General features: G+C 53.3%; 1 protein-coding gene and 1 long non-coding RNA gene across 2 annotated transcripts in view; both read left to right on the top strand.

Moving 5' to 3' along the window:
- LOC308057551 overlaps positions 1-20,684 on the top strand; it is a 332,648-nt gene extending 311,964 nt beyond the window's left edge. The window contains exon 2 of the long non-coding RNA XR_013925331.1: positions 16,597-20,684. This is a non-coding gene — a long non-coding RNA (uncharacterized lncRNA). The remainder of the gene's footprint in view (positions 1-16,596) is intronic.
- On the top strand, positions 6,434-9,069 carry LOC308057523 (olfactory receptor 14A16-like). The gene has a single exon (XM_080411605.1). The coding sequence runs from the start codon at positions 7,705-7,707 to the stop codon at positions 8,731-8,733; it is 1,029 nt and encodes a 342-aa protein (XP_080267731.1). The 5' UTR covers positions 6,434-7,704; the 3' UTR covers positions 8,734-9,069.
- Positions 20,685-21,441: the final 757 nt, after the last annotated feature.

The raw sequence follows: 21,441 nt of genomic DNA, 5'->3' as shown, positions 1-21,441 counted from the left end.
CTCTAATATTCCCTATGGGCAACTCTTCAGTTGTGGCAATAGACCTCATGGGGATCTGCTTGAACTAACAATTATAGAGCTGAGAAATGTATTTTTTATTTATTAATTTCTATAACACTCCCCCCCCCCCCCCCCCGATATGTAATCCCTCTTTTATTCCTGTTTACACCCCGTTCTCTAAGGAAAGCAGGCAATAATTACTGCCAAGAACTTGTTATATTCAGCTGCAGAGTTGGTTGAAGAAGTCTGATGTCAAGTGATGTAAGTGCCATGGGGCTGAGGAAAAAAACAGTGGGGCTGGAGAGCTGAGGAGCAAGGCTGTCCACACAGTGTTTAGCTCCAGGGACTGCTTTTCCTACCTGTCCACACCTCCTCAGGAGACACTCTGCATCAATAGCAATTGGAAAAGCCTTCTATCACTTCTCCAAAGTGCGCATTACCTGCCTTCCTCTTTCACTGTATGGCTGAAACCTAACTCATTAAGTGTAGGAGCCAAACTTGAAGACCAGATGTCCCTGATGGAAGAGATACGGCTCGTAAGGGCTTTCTGCCTCGTAATGAGCCCAGGGTGTCTGTGGTGCTGTGAACTGCAGGTGTTCAGAGGAGATTGAAGAAACCTCTCAAGAACACCAAGTCAGAGGCAAAGCCCACAGCTCCTGGAAGCGTTAATGGGCCCCGCTGTGGGCCATGGCCGAGAAAGCCTCCCCATGGCCCTGTTAGAGTCCATCCTTGGAGGCTGTGAGTGCAGGAAGGCAAAGGTGCTGTGCAGGCAGCTCTGCTGCTGAGCAAAGCCTTGGCTTGCTTGATGAAGCAGAAAGGCCAAGCCGTGACCTGCAGCCTGTGGGGAGGTCAGTGCTGTCCGTCACAGAGGGCTCAGGGCTCTTCCTGGAGACCATGGAAGGTGGGCATCCAATGCCCAGTGAAGGACAGCAATGGCACAGAAACTTCCAGCTTCCCGGTGGGGCTGCAAGGAGGCAACGATGCCCCCGTGCCGTGAGGACATCATGTCTTGTCATGGCCCTCAGAGGCAGAGACAGCTGCCTCAGCCAAGGGGACACAGACCTGGGTTCTACTGGTGCCTTCCAGCCTTGCCAGTGCCCTCTGCCATCTCCACCACAGGCTGTCCTACATGGTTGGAGCCCTGCCCCTGTTGCCCTGCAGGCTGTAGGCACCATCTCGCTGCCCTGCCTTGCTCTCACCCCAACATTGCCATACCTTCGCTGAGGTACCTCCACTCTCACCGGCTGTTCCTTGAAACACAAACCATGGGCTGATCCAGGCTCCCTCTGGCTGAGCCCTCGCACCGCAGCAGGACCCCTGGAGTGACAGATCTTCCTGCTGAGGTCCAGTCTCTGCTTTCCAAGTTGAAACTTTGTGACATTTTTTCCTCTCTCCTGCTGTTTTCCACTGCCCAGGAAAGGTTTACCATCTCAGAAAATACCCTTCCCGCGGGGAATGCAGCCAGGAAGCCTTTTTTTATGCTCTGCTCTCTCACCAGAGAGAAGGAATACTCCCATGGTCTCCCAAACCACGTAACTGCTGCTGGCCTTTCAGCTTCTCCCTGGGACGTGACCAAGCCATGTGGCTGCTGCTGTCCCATCATGTCCCCAGGTGCAATGGACGTGACAACCCCTATCCCAGCCCTTCTCCTGGATGGGGCCTATGGGGTCCCTTGGCAGAGGGACTGTCCCAGCCACGTTCCTGATGCTGGCCTGTCACCTCCAGAGGCAGAACTGACCTCACAGGCCCCTCACAGCCAGGCACGTCCTCCTGCATGAGGAGTTCCTGAGACTGATTTTCCCTCCCAATACCACACCCCTCCATCACCCTCATCCTGGCCCAGGTCCTGACCACAGAAAAGCATGCTTGTTTCATCAGATTTGTCAGATATCTTTCCCGCAAGCCATTTCCCACAAGCTCATCTTCAGCTGAGCCCCTCTATTTGTGTTGACACATTTTATATATGCCTTTATAGCTCTATGGTGTTTTTTCAGGTTGGACTGACCTTTGGAGGTCATCGAGTCCACCCCTCCAGCTGAGGCAGGGTCAGCTAAATCAACATTCTCAGCAACTCGTCTAGGTAGGCTTGCGATATCACAGAAGCACAGAAACAGAGAATCATTTAGCTTGGAAAAGACCTTAAAGATCATCAAATCCAAATGTAAACTCAGGACGGCCAATTCCATCACTAAATCATGCCATGAAGAACTGCATCTACCTCTTTTTGAAACATCTCTAGGGCTGATGATTCCACCAGCTCCCTGGTTCCAATGCTTGACCACCCCTGCAGTGAAGATGTTTTTCCTCATATCCAATCTGAACCTCTCCTGGTGTAACTTGAGGCTGTTGCCTCTTGTCCTGTCACTTGTTATCTGGGAGAACAGTCCTACCCACCCCATCTACAACCTCCTTTCAGGTACTTCTAGAGAGCAGTAAGGTCCCCCCTGAGCCTCCTACGATCCAGACTAAACAACTCAAGTCCCCTCAGCCACTCTTCATCCAAGCAGGGATCCAGACCCTTCACCGGCTTTGTTGCCCTTCTCTGGACACGCTCCTGGACCTCAACGTTTCTCTTGAAGTGAGGGGCCCAAAACAGAAACATGTTGGTCGAGGTTTGGCTTCAGCAGTGCCGAGTGCAGGGGATCGATCACTGCCCTGGTCCTGCTGGCCACACTGTTTCTGATACAAGCCAGGATGCTATTGGTCATCTTGGCCACCCCGGCACACTGATGGCTCATGCTCAACCATCTGTCAACCCTCACCCTCAGGGTACTTCCCCACCAGGCAGCCTTCCAGCCACTCTGCCCCAAGCCTGTAGCGTTGTGGGGGGCTGTTGTGACCCAAGTGCAGAACTGGCACTTCTCCTGGTTGAACTTCATACAGTTGGACTCACTCGAATGGTCCAACCTGTGCAGACCCCTCTGCAGAGCCTTCCAGCCCTCAAAGACATCAGCACTGCCACCCCACTTGATGTTGTATGCAAACTCACTGAGGGTGCACTCAATCTCCTTGTCTGGATCGTTGATAAAGTTCTGAAGCAGGACTGGCCCCAACACTGAGCCCTGGGGAACACCACTCCTTATGGGCCGTCACCTGGATGTCACTCCATTTACTCCCCCTCTTGGGGCTTGGCTGTCCAGCCAGCTCTAACCCAGCGTGGAGAACACCCACCGAAGCCATGAGCAGCCAGTTTCTCCAGGAGAATGCAGTGGGAGATGGAGCCAAAAGGCTTTCCTAAGGTCCAGGTAGGCAGCATCCACAGCCTTTCCCTCATCCACTAGGCAGGTCACCTTGTCCCAGAAGGAGATCAGCTTCATCAGGCAAGACCTGCCTTTCATAAACCCATGCAGGCTGGTCCTGACCTCCTGGTTTTCCTGCACCTCCTGTGTGATGGTGCTCAGGTTGATCTGCTCCACAACCTTCCCTGGCACTAAGATCAGGTTGACAGGCCTGTAGTTATCCCAATCCTCCCTCCTACCCTTCTTGTAGGTGGGCACCACTTGACTAACATTCAGCCTTCTTGGGCCTCCCCAGTTAGCCAGCACTTTTGAAAGTCATCGCTGTGGTGAGGCAATAGAGAAACAGACCAATGATTTTCAAAGTGTTCCTGCATCACGGGATGTCCATGGTCAAGGACACAATCAAAAGCACCTTGTCCTTTCTGGGTATAAGGTTCACCGGAACCACATGTCCTCTGGGGCTGCAGAGGCATCGCTGGCAGCAATGCCTTCTCCTGCAGCACTGCACAGTCCAGCCCTGCATGTCTCTGGTCCCAAGGACAGCGTGGATTGCTCTCCTTAGGGACATCTCATTTCACCGTCACAGTGACCTCTGTCCACCACCCCAGCATGCGCTGCAGCAAAACATTTTGCTTGCGTGTGACCTTGGACACTTGGTACCCATTATTATTTTCGTTGTTACATGTCTGAGCTTGGCCCAGGTGACACAGGTGTGGTTCGGGGTAACTGCTCTGAAATAACCTAAATCAGGGAGGGGAAGGGGAAAAGTCTTATTTAAGCAGTGTGAGGAAGCCTTAGGATCAATAACCTGACATCTTATTGGGGAATGTAGAGATCCTGTGTGTTTACATGGCCAGGGTTTGGGAGCGGTTTGGAGGTGTTTGTAGGGCTGGCAAAGGTGAGAAGAGATCAAGCGCTGACTCCATGGCAATAAATCCACTTTCATTTGACTCCAAAATGGACCAGCCCCTGCCCAAACCTGAGCCAATAAGCAATTCTAGTGGCACCTCTGTGATACCCTATGGCAGAAAGGACAAAACACAAAGGGAGAGGGGTGAGAATTATGTGAGAGAACAACCCTATAGACATCAAGGTGAGTGAAGAAGGTGGGAGCAGCTTGGTGGGATCCTGCCAGTGGTCAAGTAGCCACCCACTGACAGTCACAGGACAGCACAGTGACAATGCTGCTTTAGGTGTCTGCAGGTTCTTTGCATGGGCATTCTAGCACAGTTGACAGATAGGCCAACAGCTGTGATGCTCACCTGGATCTGAAACCCTGCATCATTTGTGTCCACCTTGGTTCTAGGAGCTAAGAAATGGTGGAGTCTCATCTCCCAGGGGGAGTGAGGCAGGAGAGCAGCAGAGTGCAGGCCCCAGGTCACACACTGGCAGGCTGTGGCCTGTGCAGAAGGAGGGAACGCTCCTTCGGGTGCCCTGGAATTGCCCCACAAGCATAAACTCCATTTTGAATGTTGGACCTGTTGGAGGCTGCTGTCCTTGCCCAGCAGCTGTGCTGAGCTCTGCCACCTGCCTTGGCACTTGGTTCCCTCAGTGTCACAGCTCTGTCTGCAACAGGACGGGCTCCAGCTGCCTCCGCATGGGCCCCTGGCTGAGGGCACTGCTGCACATCTGGGCTGAAGCCCCCCAGCTGTGGCACCAACCCAGCTCTGCCTGGACATAAGGCAGCCGGGTACCAAGTGTCCCCGAGCCCGTGGGTGCAAAGGCTTTGCTTCAGAGCAGAGACGTGGCCCGGGCAAGGGAGAGCTGAGTCTTTAGCCCTGAGACTACAAACCCAGAGCTACATGCCTGCACTGTGTGAGAGTAGCTGAAAACATCACACCCCAAACCCCCACACTGGAGATCTGAGCTGCTTTCATGTGAGCTTCCTTCTGTACTGTCTACTGAAGGGTTAACAAAAGGTGACACTCATGCTGAAAGCTTTTTTTTCTAGTAGGAGAAATTCCACTGCTGGAAATAAGTGTCTGCAGAGCTGAGAGACAAACATCAGTGACTGCACCATCCTGCTGCCCAGCAGGTTCCCCTGCAGCCCCAGGGACAGCTGGAGGGAGCCCAGAGGGGCAGAGGAGGGAGGCAGGGAGAGCTCAAAGGCTGGTGGGAGGCTGCTGAGAGCTCCCTGCTGGAGAAATGTGCAGAGCCCTTGAGCCGGTAAGTGTGTGGCTGCAGGGCAATGCCTCTGCAGTTGCTAGCCGGGTCTGCAGCAGCTGGGCCCCCCCCAGCCTGTGGGACCGTGTGGGAGCCTTTTGCTGTGGAGGAGGCCAGTGTGCTGCAGAGCAGGGCTTCCCTGCTGCAGCGTGGGAGGGCCAGGGCATGTGGGCTGCCTTGTGCCAGGGCCGGCTGCAGGGCTGTGAAGGTGGCTGTGCAGGCAGGGGTGCCCAGGGCTGTCCTTGCCAGCAGGGTCCCTGCAGCCGCGGGGGCTGTGTGCTGGGGCAGGGGCTCTGCCGCCTGCCAGGGGCAGCTCTCAGCCTGCCGGGGGGCTCCCCACAGCTCTGGGGGCGTATGGACTGAGCCCCGAGAGGGAAGGATCTCTCTGCTGTTGAGAGTGTGCTGCATGGCTGAGCGCTGCTTACAAGGATAGGTTACCCTCAGAATATGTCTGGACGAGACTTTTCGTATCGAAGGTCAGCGCAGGGATTGCTGTGATAAATCCAGGGCTCTCCTCAATCTGTTTTTTTCAGTTTTCTGTTGTTGGGGGCAGGAGAGCGAAGGCAGAAATGTTAATGGAGATCTCGAGTTTGAAGATGTCCCTGAGACTGCCAGCTGTAACTCTGAGTGATGAGGAGGTCTGCCAGGAGCCTCCTGAAGTGCCCTCAGCCACTCCTCCGCCTATGAACAGCAGCAGCAGCACCTTTGCTGGAGCCATCAGGGTCGTTCTGAGCTGCCCTTTTCCCCCTGCGGACAGGACCCTGCGCCCAGCCAGTGCCCTGACAGGCAGGTTTGTGCGGGGCCAGTGCACAGAGGCAGAGATGTGGTCTGTGAGCGCTGACAGGGAAAGACCTGGCACAGGGAGATACCTCCCACAAGGAAAATCTCCTGACATCCAGGATATTGCAAGGACTGGTAGGAAACTTCAGACAGAATTGTTGTTGAAAGGAGAATCAGAAAGCTCTCTCTGACCATGTGCAGTGCAGACCCCTTTCTCTGAGGCATCCCCCTGGCTGCTCTGCCCCCAGCAAAGCCTCTGCCCTCAGGGCTGGGGGTCCCGAGGTGTGAGCCCCCCCCTCTGCAGCCAGAGCTCCAGCAGAGCCGCGGTGCAGCTCTGCAGCCACGTGCCCCGGCCCCTCTGCAGAGCACAGGGGCTGAGAGCAGCTGCCCGGCAATGTTGGTGTGTGGGAGGTGGCGAGCAGAGCTGGGCAAGGGCAACGCTGCCCTCAGTGCCTGGCACGCTCGCCCTGGACACTCTTACCTAGACCATCAGTGCAATTTTACTTCTTTCTCTGCCTTTTGGGGTTAGTTTTATTCTCTAGCTCTTGCTGTCAGGCTCTCTGGGGATGGGTGTTTCAGCTGCAGAGTCACACTCTGACCTTGTGGGTCCTCTCCTGCAGGTGTGTCCATGGGAACAAGTGTCCCAGCTTTCCTCTCACCTGTGGGGCTGTGGGCAATGCCCTATGTGGGGCTGGGCAAGGGGCTGGCTCTCCCTCAATCTGATGCTCTTGTTAGGGCACTTGGCTACCTCCTTGAAGTTCCCTTCCAAGCAGTGAGTTGCCCTCCAGAATGGAAACCTGTCCCCTCGCACCCATTAGTGATCTGAAAGCCCCACGTAGAAGCGTAGAGTTTCTGTGATGGAGAAAACGCTGTTGGGGAGGGTGAAATGAGCTGTGTATCCTTTGCTGTGGGTGGGATGCTGAGTTCTGATGAACGTCTACAACCTTTACTGGTCTGTGGTGGGTCAGTCTGTTCTCAGCAGTGCCTTGTGGTATTTCAGGGTAACATGGGAGTGTGGCCACCATTCATCTCAGGAAGGTGCAAGCCCACAGAAACTGGGAACCAGATGGACAGACCACCTCCCCTCACTGGGCACTCACCCACAGGCAATCCTCTTGCCTCACAGACCTCACTCTGTTCCACCGGAGGGCAGCCAAAATGCTCTGCTTTTCTGACATCCGAGAATACTCAACAGGAGAGATGGGGGGGAGCTGTGAAAAAAACTAAAACTCTCTTAAAATGCCTTCACCCTTCCCGTTCCTTAGCACTGGCGCTGCAGACGCTGACCAGCCCTTCTGCGTTGGCACTGGTTTCACAGGACAAAGTTAAACACCAGGACTGGTCCCTGCCCCCACCCACTGCTGCAGAGTGGGGCTGGCTGGTCAAGAGCCCGTGGGCAGATGCCCTGCTCTTCATCGCCCACACGGCCAGCACCAAGCAGGGCTGCAGCCACACAGCTGCAGGAAGGTCTCTGAGAAAAGAGAGGGATGTCTGTGTGTGACGGGGGGATGGTCTGTGGGAAATGGCTTTGATTTTGCTTGCAGAAGTCTCCCATAAATTATCACTGTCTTTTTCTCCTGTGACAGGACCATATGCCCAGAGGCAGCAGATGTCCAACAGCAGCTCCATCACCCAGTTCCTCCTGCTGCCATTGGCAGACACACGGGAGCTGCAGCTCTTGCACTTCTGGCTCTCCCTGGGCATCTACCTGGCTGCCCTCATGGCCAATGGCCTCATCATCACCGCCGTAGTGTGCGACCACCACCTGCACACCCCCATGTACTTCTTCCTCCTCAACCTCTCCCTCCTCGACCTGGGCTCCATCTCCACTATTGTCCCCAAAGCCATGGCCAACTCCCTCTGGGACACCAGGGACATCTCCTACTCAGGATGTGCTGCACAGCTCTTCTTGATTGTCTTTTTCCTTTCAGCGGAGTGTTCTCTCCTCACCATCATGGCCTACGACCGCTACGTGGCCATCTGCCAGCCCCTGCACTACGGGACCCTGCTGGGCAGCAGAGCTTGTGTCCACATGGCAGCAGCTGCCTGGGCCAGTGGGTTTCTCAATGCTGCGCTGCACACGGCCAATACACTGTCACTGCCGCTCTGCCAAGGCAATGCCCTGGGACAGTTCTTCTGTGAAATCCCACAGATCCTCAAGCTCTCCTGCTCACACACCTACCTCAGGGAAGTGGGGCTTATTGTGGCTAGTGCCTTTTTATTCTTTGGGTGTTTTGTTTTCATTGTTCTGTCTTACATGCAGATCTTCAGGGCTGTGCTGAGGATCCCCTCTGAGCAGGGACGGCACAAAGCCTTTTCCACGTGCCTCCCCCATCTGGCCGTGATCTCCCTATTTGTCAGCACCTCGTATTTTGCCTACCTGAAGCCCCCCTCCATCTCGTCCCCATCCCTGGACCTGGTGGTGACAGTTCTGTACTCGGTGGTGCCTCCAACACTGAACCCCCTCATCTACAGCATGAGGAACCAGGAGCTCAAGGGTGCAATGTGCAAACTGATAGCTGGATGTTCTTCTGAAGCATTAACATTATGAATAGCGTTTATAATGTAATTCATCACAGACCCAGACTGTCTTCTGAATTTTTTGCATTTGCTTGTGGTATTTAATTTCTGATAAAGTGGCCATTCCCATTCTAATTTCTTCTGTGATTTTCCTTTCTGAAGGTGCCCTGCTCTCTCTTTGTCTAACAAAACCAAAGGGCCATTAAGCAACTTCAATTTTCCTGGGATTCTTCCTTCCAAGGCCTTTCTGGAGCTGCAGGGACAGTTCCTGAGTCCACAGACGGAGGGGAAAAGTTCCTGGCATGGCAGCACTGCCAGGGAACAGCAGCCCTTGGCTCTCCAATACTGTCCTCCTTCTACCTACACACTCCCCTTCTGACCCCCTGCCTTGGTGTAAGGCCTGAGTGCTCTGGCAGCTTGGTCACCGCCGTGCCGCGTGGCAGTCCTGTGAGCGCAGGCAGGGGCAGGCAACGGGCACTCTGTGACGGTGCTGGCCTCCATAAAATGTTCTGGATTTGTGGAAGCCACCTGAATGCAGCACTGCAACGTGCTTCCTTGAACCGAGGTCCCCGTGCCCATTGCTCATGACGAGGGCCATCTCCGCGAGGTGCCGAGCAGGGCGCGACACCCCCGGGCTGAGGTGCTGCCAGCCTCTGGCAGGGGCAGCAGGAGGCCAGGCAGTCACTGTGCCCGCTGCAGTGCTCTGCCTCTGCATGTGCCAGGGACGGGCTCGTGCCTCTGAGCCCCCCTGTGTGCATGAGGCTGGGGTTCAACCACGCCAGCAGTGCGTGAGGCCAGCTGAGGTGGGGACACCTCCCAGGGCACCGCCGTTCCTGTGTGTGACTGCAGGAACAAAGGCCACTGTCCCAGGGAGATTCATCTCACCCGCCTTGGGCAGGCTCATTGCAAGTGCCTCTGTCTGATCACGGCACCCTTTCTGGATGGTGCCCTCAAATGTGTCCGAGCAATCAGGGAGGTTCTGGGGTCCTGGCAAAAGGCAGACATCCAGCCTTTTGGGATTTCTGCACCCATACGTATTGAGGAAAGAAGGGGATGGTTTGTACCTGGACCTTTGCAAGGGGTTTGACTTTTTCTCCTGCAGTTTCTTCATAGGCAGATGGGTGACTTCTGGAGTGAAGAAATGGAGGATGCTGTGGGTGGGAAGTTGGCTGGGGGCTTGTGGCTATGTCTCGAGCTAGCTCAACGGCGTCAGGGAGCAAAAACCGACCTTGGGAGAGAGACACAGTTATGCTTGTTGGAAGGAAGCCATGGGAGCAGGAAGAGGAACTTCAAGATAGGGAGTGGTCTGCAGAGCTCGTGGCCTTGTAGATAAAGGGAGTTGCTGAGCTGCTGTGTCTGTAATAAAAAAAGAGCCAAGAGTGGAAAATTGCTGAGCACAGTCCCAGGCTGACACGTCAGCCCCCTGCAAAGGTGTAAAAGGCTTGCTTGATTTTAATAAAGTGTCTTCGAGGTGTCTTCGTGCCTTTGATCCGCTCCTAGAGTCGGTGCATCATACGCCACAGGGGCTCAAGGCCAGATGTCACCAGTGGTCAAGTCCTCCTGGTGGCCACTGACTCGTGGCATCTTCCAGTGCGAGCAGTTGGGCCAACTGTGTTGAATGTCTTTATTGTCTCCCAGTACAAGTTGACAAAGTGGCTTTTCAGACCCTTCTGTGGATGATGCCAAAGTGGGCAGAGCCCTTGAGCGATGCCAACCAGTTCACCCTGCCTTCAGCAGGACAGCTGGACAAGGGCATTTACAGGGGCCTCTCCCAACCTGAGATATTCTAGGACTCATCGACTCACTTCCCTGGAGAGCTCAGTTGGGATGGGATAGCAGGGGGAAGAAAGGAAAACAGAGGCGCAGAAGCAGAGACAAAGCATGGTCCGGCAGAAACAGAGCAGTTCCCCTGAGGAATGTTTCTCCACCCAAACTGTGGGTAGGAAATCCATGAGATAAATTGGCTGAGAGAAGCTTCCCTTCATCTGCTGGGTGCTGGGCCATGGGGAGGGTGACGGCTGAGGACGGTATCTCGTGGTCAGTTGTGTCTCAGGGACTCACATCCCAGCAGGAAGCCAATGGCTGTGACGGGGGCAGTGAGGCCAGTTCTGCCTGCGGAGGGGACAGCCCAACAGCAGCAATGTGCCTGGGAAAGGGGCGGTGGGGTCACCTCTGCCTGAAACAGCGCGTAGGGCAGCCCCTGACTCACGGCTGGGACACGTGCTGTTAAGCTCCATCTGCCCGTGTCTCGGGCAGGCCAGCAGAAGGCCCCTGGGTGGCACGTGGGCTGTGAGATCCCCTCTGCCTAAGGACCTGGGCTCACCCCACCAAGGGGCTTATTTCTTGCTTGTCACGTCGCTGCTGCCTGAGAACATGGCAGCACAGCAGCAGGCACACCGCTTGCTCGTGTCTATGCGAGAAGCTGAAAGGCTCGCAGCCTTGGAAGAGTCTGAGATCAGTCCATGTGTGTGTGTTTGCAGGAACAGCGTGTGAGGGTGGGCAGACATCGGTGCATGTGTGGCAAGGGCAGGGTGAGAGCAAGGTGGGGAAGCCAGATGGGTGCCTGCAGCCTGCCGGGGAAAAGCAGCAGCTGTGGGACGGCGTAGGACAGCGTGAGATGGAAGGCAAAGGGCACGGGCAAGGCTGGAAGTCACCAAGAGAACCCAAGGGTTGTCCCCTTGCGTACGGCCATTGTCTCTGCCACCAAGGCCTATGAGAAGGCGAGTTGTCCTGTGGCCCTGGGCCTCATGGCCTCCTTGCGACCACTTGCACTGAATTCTTCTCCCTTGAGTGATACTGCCCAGTGAAAGTTCCCAGTATCGGCCACAGCCTGCCACCCTGAGGACTGGCACCTGCACTCCGCTGCTCTCCTGCCTCACTGCCCCTGGGAGATGAGACTCCACCATTTCTTTGCTCCTAGAGCCCAGGTGGACAGGGGTGACGCAGGGTTTCAGATCCAGCTGAGCATCACAGCTGTTGGCCCATCTGGCAGTGGTGCTAAAATGCTGATGTAAAGAACCTACAGACACCTAAAGGAACATTGTCACTGTGCTGACCTGTGAACATCGGGGTCAGTGGGTTGACCGTTGGCCTCCATGAGCCCACCAAGCCTCTCCCTCACTGCCCCCCCTCCTTCTTCACTCACTTGGTGTTTGTAGGGCTGTTCCTGTGCCCTGTTTCTCACGCCTCTCTCTTACAAATGCTGCACACTGTGTTATGTCCTTTCTTCCACTGGTTTTTCACAGAGGTGCCACTAGAATTTCTTATGAGCTCAGGGAAGTAGCAGGTCCATTTCAGAGCCAGCTGAATGTGGCTTTCTTGGCCATGGGGCCAACTATTGACCTCTTCTCACCTTTGTCAGCCCTACAAACCCCATGACCGCTCCCAAACCCTTGCCATGTAAACCCACAGGGTCATTAAAGTCCCCAGTAAGATGTGAGGTCATTGATCCCAAGGCTTCCGCAGGCTGGTTAAATAAGAGTTTGGCCCCTTGCTCTCCCTGATTGAGGTTCTTTATGTCAGAGAAGAGACGCACTGGACCTCAGCTGTGGCACCAGGGCCAAGATCAAACATGTAACAAAACCAGCGGGTACCAAGTACCCAAAGTCCCATGCATGCTAAATTTTGCTGCAGAGCATACTGGGGTGGTTGGCAGGTGGCACTGTAACGGTGAAATGAAATGTCCCTAAGGAGAGCAAACCCAGCTGTCCTGAAGACCAGAGGGACAAAGGGCTGGGCTGTGCAGTGCTGGCAGGAGAGGACATGTCTGTCTGTGTTGTCTCTGCAGCCCCAGAGGACCTGTGGTGCAGGTGAACCTCATGTCCAGGGAGGACAAAGTGCTTTGGAAAGTGTCCTTGGCTATGGACATCTCATGACCCAGGAACACTGTGAAAATCGTTGGTCTGTTTCTCTAATGCATCACCACAGGGGTGACTGCCAAGCGTCCTGTCTAAGTGGGGAGGCACCAGAAGCCTGGGGGTTAGTCAAAGTGGTGCCCACATGAAGGAAGCGTAGAAAAGAGGATCCTTCCTAGGACTGTTAACCTGATCTTAGTGCCAGGGAAGGTTGTGGGGCTGATCATCCTGAGCAACATCCAACAGTAAGCACAGGACAACCAGGACGTCAAGACCAGCCAGCATGGGTTTGTGAAAGGCAGGTCCTGCTTGACGAATCTGATCTCCTTCTGGGACAAGGTGACCTGCCACAACTTGAACACTGTGTTTCTGGTTTGGACCCCTCACTTCAAGAGAAATGTTGAGGTGCTGGAGCATGTCCAGAGAAGGGCAACAAGGCTGGTGAAGGGTCTGGAGCCCCGGTCTGTTGTAGAGTATCAGAGGGGACTTGGCTTGTTCAGTCTGGAGAGGAGGAGGCTCAGGGGGGACCTTACTGCTCTCTAGAAGTACCTGAAAGGAGGTTGTAGATGGGTGGGCGTAGGTCTCTTCTCCCAAATAACAAGTGACAGGATAAGAAGCAACAACCTCAAGTTAGACCAGGAGAGGTTCAGATTGGATATGAGGAAAAACATCTTCACTGCAAGGGTGGTCAAGCATTGGAACAGGCTGCCCAGGGAGATGGTGGAATCACCAGCCCTGGAGCTGTTTCAAAAATACACAGATGCAGATGGTTCAGTGATGATTTACTGATACTCAGGTTACGGTTGGATGTGATGATCTTTAAGGTCCTTTCCAACCTCAATGATTCTCTGTTTCTGTGCTTCTATGGTATTGGAAGCCTACCTAGACGAGTTGCTGAGCAGGCTGCTCTAGCTGACCCTGCCTCAGCTGCGCAGTTAACGGTCAGTCCAACCTGAAAAACAGACCATAGAGATATAAGAGCATATATAGAATGTGTCAACACAAATAGAGGCGTTCATTTGAAAAATGTTTCTCCACTCAAATGGATTGCGGGAAAGGTATTTGATAAATCTGAGAAAAACAAGCCTGCTTTTCTGTGGTCGGGTTGTGGGCCATGAGGAGGGTGATGGAAGAGTATAGTATCAGGAGGGCACCTGGGTCTCAGGAACTCCTCATGCAGGAGGACGTGCCTGGCTGTGAGGGGCCTGTGAGGTCAGTTCTGCCTCTGGAGGTGACAGGCCAGCATCAGGAACGTGGCTGGGACAGTCCCTCTGCCAAGGGACCCCATAGGCCCCATCCAGGAGAAGGGCTGGGATAGGGGTTGTCACGTCCATTGCACCTGGGGACATGATGGGACAGCAGCAGGCACATGGCTTGGTCATGTCCCAGGGAGAAGCTGAAAGGCCAGCAGCAGTTACGTGGTTTGGGAGACCATGGGAGTATTCCTTCTCTCTGGTGAGAGAGCAGAGCATAAGAAAAGACTTCCTGGCTGCATTCCCCGCGGGAAGGGTATTTTCTGAGATGGTAAACCTTTCCTGGGCAGTGGAAAACAGCAGGAGAGAGGAAAAAATGTCACAAAGTTTCAACTTGGAAAGCAGAGACTGGACCTCAGCAGGAAGATCTGTCACTCCAGGGGTCCTGCTGCGGTGCGAGGGCTCAGCCAGAGGGAGCCTGGATCAGCCCATGGTTTGTGTTTCAAGGAACAGCCGGTGAGAGTGGAGGTACCTCAGCAAAGGTATGGCAATGTTGGGGTGAGAGCAAGGCAGGGCAGCGAGATGGTGCCTACAGCCTGCAGGGCAACAGGGGCAGGGCTCCAACCATGTAGGACAGCCTGTGGTGGAGATGGCAGAGGGCACTGGCAAGGCTGGAAGGCACCACCAGAACCCAGGTCTGTGTCCCCTTGGCTATGGCAGCTGTCTCTGCCTCTGAGGGCCATAACAAGACATGATGTCCTCACAGCACGGGGACATCGTTGCCTCCTTGCAGCCCCACCGGGAAGCTGGAAGTTGCTGTGCCATTGCTGTCCTTCACTGGGCATTGGATGCCCACCTTCCATGGTCCCCAGGAAGAGCCCTGAGCCCTCTGTGACGGACAGCACTGACCTCCCCACAGGCTGCAGGTCACGGCTTGGCCTTTCTGCTTCATCAAGCAAGCCAAGGCTTTGCTCAGCAGCAGAGCTGCCTGCACAGCGCCTTTGCCTTCCTGCACTCACAGCCTCCAAGGATGGGCTCTAACAAGGCCATGGGGAGGCTTTCTCGGCCATGGCCCACAGCGGGGCCCATTAACGCTTCCACGGACTGTGGGCTTGGCTCCTGACTTGGTGTTCTTGAGAGGTTTGTTCCCTCTTCAGTCACCACCTGAAGTCCACAGCACCACAGACACCCTGGGCTCATTACGAGGGAGAACGCCCTGACAAGCCATGTCGCTTCCATCAGGGACATCTGGTCTTCAAGTTTGGCTCCTACACTTAATGAGTTAGGTTTCAGCCATACAGTGAAAGAGGAAGGCAGGTAATGAGCACTTTGGAGAAATGATAGAAGGCTTTTCCAGTTGCTATTGATGCACAGTGTCTCCTGAGGAGGTGCGGACAGGTAGGAAAAGCAGTCCCTGGAGCTAAACACTGCATGGACAGCCTTGCTCCTCAGCTCTCCAGCCCCACTGTTTTTTTCCTCAGCCCCATGAGACTTACATCACTTGACATCAGACTTCTTCAACCAACTCTGCAGCTGAATATAACAAGTTCTTGGCAGTAATTATTGCCTGCTTTCCTTAGAGAACGGGGTGTAAACAGGAATAAAAGAGGGATTACATATCGGGGGGGGGGGGGGGGGGGAGTGTTATAGAAATTAATAAATAAAAAATACATTTCTCAGCTCTATAATTGTTAGTTCAAGCAGATCCCCATGAGGTCTATTGCCACAACTGAAGAGTTGCCCATAGGGAATATTAGAGACACTACTGAAAGACAGTCCAACTTTTCCTCTCTGAACCTTAAAGCAGAAGCTACATCGGTAGAATGGATTGGAGTGATCACAGAGGAAGAGGAGAAAGGCATCTGGGGATGAACTTCTTAACCCAGAGCTGTAAATCAGGAAAGCAGCACGTCAGCGTATTCCCAATGTCTTGAATTCCAGAGAAGGTGTGAACTTCCTGGGACTCATGACAAATATTAGGATGTTTCCAAATCTTTTTTTGTATCTGTAGAAGTTCTCCCACTTTGATCTACGTATATGCAACAACTGCTATTAACAACAGCACAGACTCTGCCTTCAGACGCCAGCTTCATATCTAATGCCATTCCATTTTGCACAGCTATAGGGGCTATTCCTCACACTTCTTCCTGCAAAGCCTTCATGGCACCTGCAGGGTCCTTGCCCATCTCTTCCATTGCTGCGCATCTCTTTATCACTGCCTTCTCCAGTTCAGGAACCGCTGACCAAGGAGTAACCAAGGCCACAAGAAGGCTGATGATCTGGGCTGTCATTATGACACCCATTACATCTGAGAAGCTCATAGGCCAGTAGGAGGCACGTGGCCATGAAGGTGAGTTTGAGGTCCCTGGAGTGTCCAGTTCCCTTGGGGGACTGGCCATCAGCAGCCCAGCCGGTTATGGCTGCAGTAAGAAAGGCACTTGGACTCTGAGACAAAGTGTCATTTCAAATGGCCTTGGTTAGAGCAAACTCTCTACACACAGAGACAACCGTGTCAGCTGTATGCCGTCCCTTCCGAGGCCGGGAACACGGAGTTTCCAGCGTTGGGAGAGTGGTGCAGCAAGTGGTGCAGATCCTGCCTGCAGAAGGCTTATCCCACATTGTCTCCTGTCAGCTCTTGAAGTGTTTTCTGCCAGGGAAACCCATTCTAGTCATCACTTCTTGTGTTCTAAGAGGAGGTGTTCACTTGGGAATTGGTAACTGCAGTCCCAGACAAAGGTAAGGGCGTGCGGTTGGCCATCCACCAGCATCTTCCTGCAGATTTCTTCTTCCAATATGGCTTATTCTGCAACCCAGGGACACACTCAGCACAAGAGGTGTGGCCAAGAGGTACGTGGAGCACAGCACAGGCCTGCTCAGGTTTCCTGTGACACTCATCACTAACTCCTCCATGTACAATGGTCTTCTGCTCAGTATCTCCAAACCTCCTGATGAAAATTAGAAGGAGGACAATGTCTCCTTTATACCGCTAGAGAAAGGGACCTGTACTTGAAGGCCTTGGTTGAAGGGAAAGTGGAAGATGATCCCTGACCAACATGGTGCAAATGCTCTGCAGGACTGTTTTTGAACAAAAAGTTGGCAGGAGTGGTGAAAATTCTAGACGACAACTTTGGGTCAAGTGTGGGTGAAGGTGGTAGGGTACAAAGCAAGAGAGGTCAGCAAGACAAATTGTAGCAGGGCTGAGTAGAGAGGAAAGATAACCACCAACAACCCTTGGGCAGAGCTCTTCCTAATGCAGCCCAGGATGCCGTGGGCCTTATTTGAAAGGTGCAAAGCCAGGAGAAGAGGAGGTTTGGGGACACCTAATAACAGCTTTCCCATGTGGTCTTGGGTCATATCAGCAAGAAAAGGCAAACAGGTTTATGCCTCTTGTGCATGATAGGAGGATGAGGGCCAATGGGCATCAGCTGAAGCAAGGGAAGACAATCTTTCTCCCTATGAAGACAGTCAAGCACTGGAGCAGATGTCCCAGAGATTTGTGCCTTGTCCATCCTTGGAGCTTTTCAAGACCCACTTGAAGGAAAGCCTGAGCTACTTGCTCTGACCCTGTCGCTGATCCTGCTTTGAGCAGCACATTGGCCTGGACATCTCCTGAGGTCCCCTCCAGCATGAATGATTCTGCATCTCCATCCACCATGGATCTTACCTTCATGATGGGATGGAAACCACTTAGGTTCCCGGTGACTGTTGAAGTTAAACAGAAAGTTGGTCAGATGACATGTGACTTTCTCTTCCCACTCCAAGCTTTGTAGCTCAGATGCAGGGCTGCTTGGCAGGTACCCCCGAACAGCCCTGATTGATTCCTGTTCTTCACCCTTTCCTTCTTTGGTACTTCTTTTCCCATGCACAATTGATTCTCATTGACCACCCTTGTATCCTCCCGTGCAAGCAGCCTGCCTCTCCTTTCCCTTTCCTCCCTGGCCATTGTCTGTGTTCCTTTGGGGATTCTGAGCTCTTCACCATGGGAGCGCCTACCATGGTCAGCAATACCGTTGAAGCTCTGCCTCCCTTCATTATCTGTGGCGTCCTGCAGTTCCTTATGCTGTTACCTTGCCAGAGGCACCACGCGTCAGGGTGAGCCATGTCCATGCACATACCAAAGCTGGTCCAAGTAGCAACTTCCAAAACACTGCGATTGTGAAATTGGGACCTCAGAGGTTTTCCAAGTAGACATGGTCAGCCCTTTAGCGGGGGCAGAATAACCGCACCTATGAGGGCACCTGAGTGGCTGAGGTACAAACCCAAGGAGGAGAAGGACCTGAGTATTATGGGGGATGCTTAGGAGCTACTGGTGCATGCTCAGCACATCTAAGGCCATCTGCATGTGGGGCTGAATTAGGGGGTGCGTGGCCACTCAGACAAGGGATTTATCATCCCCCTTAACTCAGCATCATCACCCCTGACACAGCACTGTTGTGGCCACATCGGGATTGTGTGTGTCTGGGCTTTGAGTTTTCTCATTCTGGAGGAGTGGGGAAAAACTGGAGAGGCTGTGGAGGATAACCTGCCTGGATGGAGCTTGGAGCCTGTGGAGAGAGACTGAAGGTCCTGGGTTTCTTGAGACCGGAAAAGTGGAGCCTCAAGGCACTACTGTAGTAGTGTGCACCTGCTTAGAAAGGGAGTGTGAGAGATAAAGGAGTGATTCCTGATATCGGCAGGAAGAGAACAACTCCACAATGTGCAACTTGGAAGGATATGGTTGGATGTGAGGAAAAAAACTGTCCCTCTGAAGCTCTGAGGGTTGCCCTCTGATCCCAGTGTTCACCCAGAGGGAGCCTGGATCAGCCCTTGGCTTTGACCTTCAAGGAAGAATCAGGGATGAGTGCAGAGTCATCAGTGAAGGCAGACAAACAAGGGTGTGAGGGCTGGGTGGGAAAGAAAGAAATGTGCCAACCCCCAGAGTGGAAAGAGGTGCCACATGGACAGTGTAGGGCAACTTGCAGTGGGGATGGCCCAGGGCTGCAGCAAGGCTGAATGGCCCCGCAGGGGTCTGAGGCCTCTGTCCCCCTGGCAATGGTAGTTGCCCGTGTCATCAAGGTCTGTGACAGGAAACTTGATTTGGAGGGTCTGTTCTGCCTGTAATAAGTAACTAAGGGTAATTTGCTGATCAAATGGGCTTTTAACAAAAGGAATGATCTTGCTGCAAGAGATTTGAGAACCTTCTGTCTGGCGAGAAATGAGTTAACTGTTTACCGTGAGGTTGAGAGATGTACCTTCACAAGGCCAATGTTAAACCATAATCTCATGTTACTATGACAACCTTTGTCTTCGTCTAGACCTTAGTGTAAAAATAGATTAGTTTTGTAATATACAGCTTCTTGCTACGGGACTGAGAGCATAACTGTTTGCTTAAACCGGCTTTGAAGCTGAGAATAAAAGGGCTGTGTTACTTGTCAGAATTTGCGAGCCTGGATGGAGCTGCGCCTCCTCGGCCGCCCAGCGCGCTGTTTTTGCTTTCCTGCCTTAATAAATACTTAGTGAATTTATTTCAGACTCTAGTTATTTCAAATTCAACTATAACAGGCCCCAGCATCATCCATGCTGTAGGTGTGTGGGTCTCTAGGCACAACCATAGACAAAGTCTAACCTGTCCATGGACCTTGTTGAATCAAAATTTTCAGGCTTACATCCCAGTTTGATTCTTGATGGGGTAACCAATGAAAGGACTTCATGGCCCTCCTAGTCCTAGGGCCTTTCTGCTTCCTTTCTTCTCATCCCTTCATCAGTTGATGGGAAGAGGGGAAGGAAGAGCAGGTCAGGCATCTGGGTGTCACAGACTGAAAGGGGGGAGCTAAACTGTTACCTTCAGCTCTTTCCCAGAGGCCTTAAATCTTCCATAGAACTGGAAAGCACTGACATTCTTCCACCACCCACTTTTAGCAAAGAAGTTCATACTATCCAAGCAGAGCATTTGTTTGCATTCTGTTTATAGCTTCAAGCACCCCATGATGTGGAGGCTGGTCATTGCGTTATCTCCTGCCAAGAACATTCTTATTTCCACATCTGACGATTGCCTATCACATTCCTGCCAGGCACCACAGCTCCAAGACTGGCTTCATCCTCCTGACCACCTCCCCGTTGGGACTGGCAGGTCACTAGGAGGCTCCCAAGGCCTTCCCTTGTGCAGGCTGAACAAGGGCCTTGCCCTCAGTTTTCCCTCCCAGGAAAGTGTTCCAGCCCCTGAGCATCTCAGTGACCCTTCACTGAACTCACTCCCAGTCATACACATCTTCCTTGCTGTAGTGGCTTGTCTCTGGCCAAAAGCCCAGCAGCCACCCAGCTGCTCCCTCCCTCCTTCCCTCCCCAGTCAGGGCCCAAAAATAAACACAGTCACAGACAGGTGGTCTAACAAGCAATGAGTAGGGGGCACAATCACTTCCCGCCCTCTCTTGGCAAGGCACCTCTTCATACGCTCCAGGGCACTGCTGGCTGCCTCTGCTACCAGGTCACGGGGTGGGATTGTGTTTTGCCTTCTGTCCCCCAGCACCACCAGGGCCTTTTCTGCACAGACACTGCCCAGCCAGGCAGGTCCCAGGCCCTGCAGCTGCAGGGTGTTAGTCCATGCGAGGGAGGTGCAGGCTCTGCCCTTGGTCCGTCCTGCACCTGTGCAGCCCCTGACAGGGCGGCCACCCCACCTGCCAGGGTTCCCCTCCATGGCATCCCTAGGGCACAGGGATGGTCCTCGCAGTTTGGTGCCACCGACAGACACTGTGAGAGTTGCCTCCACTGGATTATCTTTACAGCTCTTGAAGTGTAAGCAGGAGAGTCCCCTGTGCTGCCCACAATGCCCCAGTGTGTCCCAGTGGCCTCCAGGTGGGGTGTGAGCCCTTCCCCACTGCTCTCTCAGCCTGACCATCCCGCTGGTGTTTTACCCATCTCTTTCTGTACGCACACAGAGTGTCATGGCCTCACTTGGGCAGAAGAACTCTGATGAAGACCATGACAAGAGTTTTGCTGAAGCCGAGGGAAATGACATCCACTGTGGAGCTCCTCACGCACAACTGCAGGCTGTCAGGTTGGCGAGGCAGGATTTACCCTTGGGAAATCCACCTGGACAGTTACCCGCTCCGGTGCCAGGAATGTCACCCAAGGGGACTCTAACTGGTGGCACACCCCTCACCATGGGGGTTTGTGCAGCCTGTGGTTCCCCGAGCTGCACTTACGGACTCCTTCCAAGACAGTTGCAACACTTGCTTGTCCTTTCTCACAAGAGACCTCTGCCTATAAAAGGAGCTTTCAAAAGCCATACTTCAAGGAAATACTGATTTTATACCAGAACTTCACCATCATTATTACAATTATACCAGGTCCTTATTTTCCCCCATCTTTAACATATTTGCACCTGAGCAGGAGACAGTGACGACTTCTGAAGTCATCTTTTCAGCAGACTGTCTCAGCAAAGGCTCTTTCAGTTATTCACCAGTTTTCTCCTCCCTTTATTCTTTGGACTTACAGGTACCTCTCACCTGTGCTGCTGTTTTTACTTCAGGAAGGAAAAGCTTGCATGTCTCCCCACAGCCGAACTGTCTCCTTACCCAACTCTTCCCCTGTGTTTAGATCTATATTTCCGTATCTAGCACCTAACAGATTTCTCATGAGAGTGTCCCTTGCAGAAAGGCACCTCATCAGAGACAGCTTGGACATGGCATCTGCTTGTGGAGGGTGTTGGCTTAT

This window comes from Falco punctatus, assembly GCF_963210335.1.
Source record: "Falco punctatus genome assembly, contig: scaffold_22, whole genome shotgun sequence".
Taxonomy (NCBI): Eukaryota; Metazoa; Chordata; class Aves; order Falconiformes; family Falconidae; genus Falco; species Falco punctatus.
The sequence above is the reverse complement of the archived record's forward strand: the minus strand, read 5'-3'. Positions and strand labels throughout refer to the sequence as shown.